This window comes from Leucopleurus acutus, assembly GCF_964270905.1.
Source record: "Leucopleurus acutus genome assembly, chromosome: 5".
Lineage (NCBI taxonomy): Eukaryota > Metazoa > Chordata > Mammalia > Artiodactyla > Delphinidae > Leucopleurus > Leucopleurus acutus.
The window spans coordinates 104,294,712-104,303,398 of record NC_139147.1 but is presented as its reverse complement, the minus strand read 5'-3'; the positions used below and the strand labels follow the sequence as shown (position 1 = coordinate 104,303,398).

The window sequence follows — 8,687 nt, the reverse complement described above, 5'->3', positions numbered from 1 at the left end:
TTTCACACAAATGAACTATTTAGATGTAAATGTCAAAGCAAATCTCCACAGAATCTGCAGGATATCTAGATTTATTAATCAAGTCAAGTCCTCCTTTTGTTATTTAACCTCCAGAGACCAGTACGGTCCTTTCTCTTCTTTATTTAGGTATGGAAGAAACAGAAGTCATACCTCTCATGAATATTCGCTGCTATCATCAATGCAGTAATGTTGTGGACAGGCTGGATTGACCCCTAGGTTTGGAATTTTTCTACCCCAGGGCCTGGTTTGACTTGTAGTTTTGAAGTCTTGATCAGCTTATCTGCAAGTTGCCTTTGCCACAGAGAAGCAGATTCATGTACAGAGAGACTGATAATGCACCCTAAATCCATTTGCTAATTTACAGTAAGAAATATCATAAACTTATCTTCATAATAACACTAATGCATTACTTTGCTTTATAGTTCCTAACCTTTGAATTCATTAGCTCATTTTGGAACCTCATCACGTAACGACTTTTGAACAGAATGATCTCATTTGTTTATTGTTTTGTTTTGTTTTGTTTTTAAACGAAGGGGCAATCTTTTTATTAAAATTAATTTATTTTTGACTGCATTGGGTCTTCATTGTTGCGTGCTGGCTTTCTCTAGTTGTGGCGAGCAGGGGCTACTCTTCGTTGGGGTGCGCGGGCTTCTCATCGCGGTGGCTTCTTGTTGCAGAGCAAGGGCTCTAGGCCCGCGGGCTTCAGTAGTTGCGGCTTGCGGGCTCAGTAGTGTGGCTCACAGGCTCTAGAGTGCAGGCTCAGTAGTTGTGGCTTAGTTGGCTTAGCTGTGGCTTAGCACATGGGCTTAGTTGTTCCGCAGCATGTGTGATTTTCCCAGACCAGGGGCTCGAACCCGTGTACCCTGCATTAGCAGGTGGATTCTTGACCACTGCGCCACCTGGAAAGTCCCGATCTCATTTATTTCTAAACTACTTATTTTCTCTATTTACCAGGTGGAAAATACCAAAAAGTGCAAAGTAGAACAGGAGACCATATCTTAGTTGTCAAAAATAACACACTGTTAACAATTCTTCACATTTCCTTCCTTTTCTATGCCTATGTATATAATTGAGATCATATTGTACATGCCATTTAAATGTCAAAGTTTTCTCTTTTTTTCTGGTTAAGATGGCAGTCTATGACTTTTGTAAAAACTTTGGAAAAGTTGTAGAAAACAGATAAAAGCTCAAATCAGAAAATGAAAACCAGAAAACATACAGTTTATTACTGTAGTTAACCATCGTTAACATCTTGGTGTATTTCCTTCCAGTGTTTTACTCCTTTTAATTTAATTTATTTTTTTAAAAAACTTAGTCGGGATCACTCCAAAGCAGGAATGTTTGGGGAGACAGCCTCTGGCTGGGCTGGGAATCAGGCAGCCTCTATTCTCGAGTCTAGTGAACTGGAAGCTGCAGATCAGCACTCTTCTTCCTGGACAGGGGTAGCAAGAGTGAATATTTTCCTTTAAAGCTCACTTGTTTCCGTATTCTAAGCTGATTTGTACATTCTTCTCTTTTTTCCCCAGCATCTTCAAGGCCACCGACACCTGCCCCATGCTTCAACAAGTTATCCTTGATGGCTTCTGGAAGCCCATTTACTTCTGCTTAACTAAAGACTCCTGCCCCCATTTCACCTTCTCCTGCGGTGACTGAGGAGGTGGTAGGAGGCCGCTAGTTCAAAGTTTCAAAGGGACCTGCAAACCTGAACAGCGGAGTCGGAGCCCTAGCCCCGCCGCAGGGTCAGGAGCGCCCGGGGGCTCCACTAGGAGGCTCCGTGTCTCTCTATGGAAGGGTTGCGACCCGCGAAAGCCTTCGTGGCTATGTCCCCGCTCCAGGGGCGTGTAGCTCGCAGAGAGGCCAGCCCAGCGTCATCGCTCCCGAGGTTATCATCAGAGCGCATTTCCACGTGGCTCTGAGTCCTCACATCCCGCTGCCCTCGGGAGGCCTTTTCTCGTCGCGAGGTTTTTAGGCCCGACGCTCGCTCTCAGCCTCTCGGGAGATTCCGGCAGGCCTCTGTCCCAGAAAACCAAAGGTCCGAGCTCTCTGCCTCGCTTTGCGAGTCAGGAGAAGTGCGTCCCTTCTCGCTTGCCTTATGCCGGGCGAGGCGGAGACCGCACTACCGTGCCGCCAGCCGGAGGGGGGGACGCTCACGTGCGGTCCTCTGTTTTCCAGCCGGTAGCAGTGGATCCCGCGAAACCACCGATCAGCCTACCCGGGTCAGTATTATATTGTTCTGAGAGCTCTCACAAGAGGCAGACAATACCATCCACTCGAGCTCGGCTGCAGACGCGCCCCTTCCCTCCCCCCTCGGTTCGTCCGGACCGCCCGCAGTTGCAAGCGCGCCAGCCGCAGCAGATTTGCCTCGGCCTTTGACAGCTCGGCCCGAGCACCTCCGGGCCTCGAGTCCCGGCTCAAGGGGCGGGGCGAGGCGGGGCGAGCGAGCACTGGGCGGGGCGAGTGCGAGCGGCGGCTCTAGGAGGGAGCGCGCGAGCCCAGCAGAGCCGAGCGGAGCGGAGCGGAGCAGGGAGGTGCTGCGGTGAGGCAGGCAGAGCCCGGCCGGCCGCCTGCGGCTCCGCGCCGATCGTGCTGCGTCCCCGGGCTCCGCGCACCCCCGCCTCTGCCCAGGCTCCCGCAAAACTTTTATTCTCTAGGGCCCCCTGGGTGTCTGAAGGACTCGGAGAGCTCGGCCCGCTCTGCGCTCCCCTGCGGCGGCGACCAAGGGGACGTGCATCTCTCACCCGCGGGGCTCTAGCGCCTCGCTCCTCTTCACCTGACGATCGCTCCCCGGAGCAGCGAGGGGGCACCCGCGGAGGCGCCGCGGGGGCGCCAGCGCCCCGGAACTCTCCCGCCCACCGCGGCAGACCCGCCCGGCGCAACTTTAACTTGATTTCTCTCGTCCAGCCCCGGCACCCGCGACTGCTGCTGCCACCGCCGGCGTCTCGGCAGCCGCCGCCTCACAAAGGGGCGTAGGGAGGGGAGGCGGCGCGGGCGGCTGGCTCAGACGTCGGTGTGCTGGGCGCGGGCCTTCGGGCCGCAGAGGCCGGGAGACAAAAGGGAAACTGCCTCTGTTCACCGTGCGGGCTCGGAGCTGCCTGCTCGTCCATCTTCCGCCCGGCTCCGTGAGCCTCCTCCCCCTAACCCTCGGCTGCTGCTCCGCCTCCCTCCCCGCGGGCTTTCCCCGCAGTGCTCCGGGACCCGGCGAGCTTTCGGGGCGCGCGTCGCTGCTGGTGGTTGGGGCTCTAGCGATAATAAATGATAGAGGATACAATGACTTTGCTGTCTCTACTGGGTCGCATCATGCGCTACTTCTTGCTGAGACCTGAGACGCTCTTCCTGCTGTGCATCAGCTTGGCGCTGTGGAGTTACTTCTTCCACACGGATGAGGTGAAGACCATCGTCAAGTCCAGCCGGGACGCCGTGAAGATGGTGAAGGGCAAGGTGGCCGAGATCATGCAGAACGACCGACTGGGAGGGCTCGATGTGCTGGAGGCCGAATTTTCCAAGACCTGGGAGTTCAAGAGCCACAATGTGGCCGTGTATTCCATCCAGGGCCGGAGAGACCACATGGAGGACCGCTTTGAAGTTCTTACGGACCTAGCCAATAAGACGCATCCGTCCATCTTCGGGATCTTCGACGGGCACGGGGGCGAGGTAGGAGTTCTCTGGGGCTTTGAGTGTGTGTGTGTGTGTTTGTGTATGTGTAAACAACAGGACGTGGTGGGCGTGTCGGGTAGCACCTGTGTGCGAGGGGCGTGGTGATGACCTGGCGTCGGGCTGGACAAAGCCACTAGTTCCAAACGTGGCCAAGTTGCCAGAAACACCGCGGGATCCAGACCTCTTGTACTGAGGGTCCAGTGTGGGGGAGGAAGGGTCATCCATAACCTATTTCATGCCTCATAATTTATGAGGTTTCCCAAGGCCAGAGTCCAGCAAATGCCTGTGTTTTGCTGGGAGAGTTAGTGGTTTCTACAGTGAACTTTGGCCCAGGGCCTCAGCGCCCCTGTTATGGGGTTTGAGGCCGAGCTAGGCGCAAAGAAGGAAGAAATCTTTGATTGTCGTTAGGAAAAAGATAAAATCTGCAGAGCCGAATCAGTGAGGACTTAGTAAGCATGAAGGAAACTCTGACTCCTTTCCAACTCTTTCGCCCTGAGGAGGAACCCGAGGGGCAGCGCTGCGCTTCTTCCTAATTCCATTAACTTTACAAGTGCAATCCGGCCACTTGACAGCAGCGCTTTGCTGGCCGCCTGCTTTTAGCTGGATCGAGGCACGGGACCGAGATGCCTCTGGCCTTTGCAGAGGTGGCAATCCCCGCAGAGGTAGCGGTGCCCAGATCTTGCCTCTGTGCCCTGGCCGGCGTGGGACGCAGACGTCTCCCTGCTTCTAAATTCCTTTATTTGGGGTTCATGTGGGAGCAAGAGATGAGGTTAGAGGCCGGTTCAAGTCCCTCTCCCGCATTTCTGCGGCACCCTGATTGCTTGTCGGGGCTCAGATTTCCTGGAGGTCAGGGCGAGAGTTGGCTTTGGTCCTTGGGCATCGGCCCAGGCGAAGTGAGTGGCAAATGTGGCTCCAGAGCGGTGCTCCAGAGAGTAGCAGGCCAGCCACCCCATCTCTCTAAACTTGGCAGTTTGGAAAAGAGTTTCATTGCTGCATACTTTTTTTTTTTAAAGCATACTTTCTTACTCCCCGCACCCCCTCTTCACCACCCCTTCTTCATCATTTCCTCCTCCCCCCGCCCCCTCCTCCCATCCAACTTTTCCCCCTCAATTCTCTTGCCGCTTCTGGTCTCTGGGTGGGCTGTAGGGGATATCATTCTCTTTCAGGCTTGTTCTTTGGCCTTTGTTTTGGGTGAACATTGAGAACGCTCTCAACTGGGTATCTTAACTGCATTCTCTCTTTGATACAAGGTCACTTCACCCAACCCTCTGCTAATCTTTCCCACATACTGTATGTACCTACCTGGTAGAACCAACTTTGCCAGGAATGGCAAACTTGATTGGAAAATTTATTTGGTAGAGCTGAAATCAGTTTTTGCTATCTTCCATCTACCCTAGCCCTTTCTATATTCTGTGTTTCAAAACGAAGGTTTCTCACTGATTGTAAATTTGTAGCCTCTTGTGTAGTATGGGGTTCTTTCCTTGCCCCTTGGGTAGGTGAAAGATGTGAAGTTAATTGAGGGAAGGGACGCTGTGTATTTGGGTAAAAAACATATCTGAAAGATAAGGTTGCCCATATAATGGCTGATTTGTTTCCTGGTCTGAGTCAGAATGTCTATATTTTCATTTTATGTGCCTTGACTCTTGTAAATCATTTAATAAAGCTTATATTTATTATATACTTTATATTAAAATTGTTGGCAGATGATCATCTGATCCTTGTGTTAGAAAGTACAGTTTTATTCTTAACTTAAAGGTCTGGATGTAGTATTAATGTTGTGAAACTCTGGGTTGTGCTTATCTGGGTGTGCTGCATTGGCATGTTTTGAGCCTGCACATGTAAGTGAATGAGTATTTTTAAATTTTCTTCTAAGCTGATATTCTAAAACGTGAATATTGAAGACTCCAACAGATTTCAGGTTGAAAATTTTCCAGTATTATCTTCTGGCAAATGTACCATTCAGAAAAGGGACTTGCGAAATGCTTTTATTTAACTAGAAATAGTTTACATGTATAGGGCTTTCCGTTAAATTTTTAAATAATAAAAGAGATCATCATTGTTAGCTAAACTATGAAATGAGTTTCATTGTGCCTTATATTAAAAAGCTTGCTGTTTGCAAAATAATATTATCAGTACCCTGAAATACAGAACAATTGTTCTGTCTATAACATCCTACAGTGCATAGCCAGTTCATTCATTTTGGCTTTGTTTTAGGGCAAAGTAAGGAGTTATAAAAAAGAGCTATTTAATTGCTATTGGGAATGTGATGACAAATAATCTTAGGTATTTCTCTCTTCCTTTTTCTTTCATTCAAAGAAAATCCGACCATCTAATTCTTGTCTTCTGTGTTGTTTAGCTTCTTTAATATTCACCAGAGGAGGGTGCCACTGTTTGATTTTGGTGTAGATGATAGTTCTCACCTTTCAGAAAAGAGGAAGCTTTTTCTGAACTCTCTACATACACATATATGTAGAGAGTAGTAGTAGTGTGGTATGGAAGATGATGAGGAATTTAATTTTGTTTCTAATAATTCAAACTAATAAGATAGGCTATTAAAAATCAGGACCCATGGTAGTGCTTTTAGATACAGAAGGAACCTAAGTCACCTTGTATATCTATTTCATTCTGTTTTTTAGATGAGATGTTTATTGATGGCAGGAGAAGTTGTGACCTTCCTTAGACTGCATAGCTTATTCAAGGCCTTCAGTTTGATAAGCTTTATATTAAACCAGTGGACAAATTAGTTTGCATATTTACCTAGGTAAATAGATAGCACACTAGGGATACAGAGGTGAATGAGACATGATTCCTGTTCTCAGAAAGTTTCAGTGTGGTGAGAGAGATAGACCTCTGTACCAGAAATTATAGTCATTGTGTGCTTAGGGTGTTATTGGAATACTGAAGAGGGTCATTTAAATCAAATTGGAAGGTGCGAGGCCCTGGGAAAGACACCTTGAAGGCGTCATTTACTGCAAGGTTAAAAGTGTAGGCTTTGAATCTGTGCTCTGCCTTAAACTAGCTGTGACCTTGGGCAAGTTGCTTAAGCAGCTTTATCTGGGAGTTTTTTTTTTCTTTTTTCGGTACGGAGGCCTCTCACTGTTGTGGCCTCTCCCGTTGCGGAGCACAGGCTCCGGACGCGCAGGCTCAGCGGCCTTGGCTCACGGGCCCAGCCGTTCTGCGGCATGTGGGATCTTTCCGGACCGGGGCACGAACCAGCGTCCCCTGCATCGGCAGGCGGACTCTTAACCACTGCGCCACCAGGGAAGCCCTATCTGGGAGTTGTTAATCTGAAAAATACGGATAATAATGCATGTGAGGTTCATATCATCAGTTGTATTAATACCCTATCTAGAAAAATACTTGGTGGAGAGAAGGATGTGGAAGAAGAAAGCTTAGAGACCAAGAAGTCTGTAGTGTCGGGGCAACGGTATCCAAGGGAAGGAAAGAGACTCTACACATGAAAGCCACAACTTTGATCACTAGAAAGGTGTATGTTGGATATAGACAATTCATTAGGTATCCACCGAACTCTCTATCACTATTTGTTCTAACTTCCGGTGAATTGATTATTAATTTAGGATTCCAGGTATCCTAGCATTGGGGAAGTAGCATCCTGGCTTCAGGTGCAAATTTTCTGATTAGTGAAAAGGAATATTCTTTATGATTAATTAATAAATTGGTATTCTGACTTGTACTTTAGCCTCTTCTGAGTTGTTAACATGAGTTAGTTCTCTTGAGTCTGTTCAACTGTGTATTTTTGACAAAGCTATGTTCAACTGTGTATTTTTGACTAAGCTCTGTCTCCAGACTTGTTATGCTGAGACTCTGGATGGCTGTGATTTCCAGATGGATGATAGCTTAATGAGCCATGTTTTTTTTAGAGGTGCTAGAGGCCAGCTTCCTTACTTGATTCCCTTGGGCCCTTGATAACATTCTAACCACCATACTATGGGTGGATGGTTGAAAGTGTGTGTGTGTGTGTGTGTGTGTGTGTGTGTGTGTGTCTAAAGCTATGGCAGTGACTATTTTGCTGTATAATGAAAATTAAAATAACAAAAAGGAAAACAAATAGCTTAGATTGTATCAACTAATGTGGAAAGGTTATTTTTAAAATTGTAAAATACTGTTTATCTAAGAAAATTGTTTTTGGTGCTTATCCATAATTTTTATCCATAGGCAAAATGTGTTTTTTGTTTTAAACTTTTTATATTAGCTAGAAGAAATATCACTGACCGTTTGAGGCACCTTTGTCAATGATCATGGCTGAAACTTATATAGCAGAATGATTGTTATGTGTTCTATATGCTTATGGACATTATTGTATTAAAGGTCATATATCATTGTATCATAAAATTGACACACAGCCATTTAAGCTTAGAGTTCCACACTTCACATCAGAGAGAAGCTATACTTCCGGTGCTTGTCAGGGGCTATAGTCTTGAGGCTTAGCACTTCTCAGAAGCTCAGAAGACAAACTGCTAATGGAGGGTTGCTTGAAGGATATGTACAGTCTAGTTCTTTAGATGAGTGGTTCTTAACTTTTCTTGAGTCATGCTTCTCTTTGATGATGTTATGAAACTACCGACATATCCCCCAGAAAAATGGACATGAGCACATCAAGTTTTGTTTATAATTTCAAAGAGAATTAGATGCCTGAAGCCTCTGGATTTTAGGTTAGTCTAGATAGAATAAAATCTGTCTCTGATAAATCTAGACCTGCAGGGAGCTCTGTACCTGGACCCCACCTTGCCCTGATTGTCTTCCTCTTCCTTCCTCTCTGTCATTTTGCATTTATTGACTTGTGTGTTGGCATTTGTTTGTGAGGATTGTTATGAGGGATGGTCTCCCAAAACTCTCTGACAAATCAACTTTAGGGATGTCACTGAGGACTTTATTTGTTACAGTAATACCCTCTTCCTGAGGACCAAGGAAGAGAGAGTTCTCTAAGAGCTTTTTGTTTTTATCTTAAGGATGCTGAATCATGTAACTGATTGGATCATCCTGTGTTTGTT

General features: G+C 47.1%; 1 protein-coding gene across 1 annotated transcript in view; it reads left to right on the top strand.

The window, feature by feature from the left end:
• The first annotated feature begins 2,534 nt into the window (after window positions 1-2,534).
• PPM1L (protein phosphatase, Mg2+/Mn2+ dependent 1L) overlaps window positions 2,535-8,687 on the top strand; it is a 332,274-nt gene continuing 326,121 nt past the window's right edge. The window contains exon 1 of the mRNA XM_082839903.1: window positions 2,535-3,672. Coding sequence (XP_082696029.1) covers window positions 3,274-3,672 — 399 coding nt within the window. The 5' untranslated portion in view covers window positions 2,535-3,273. The remainder of the gene's footprint in view (window positions 3,673-8,687) is intronic.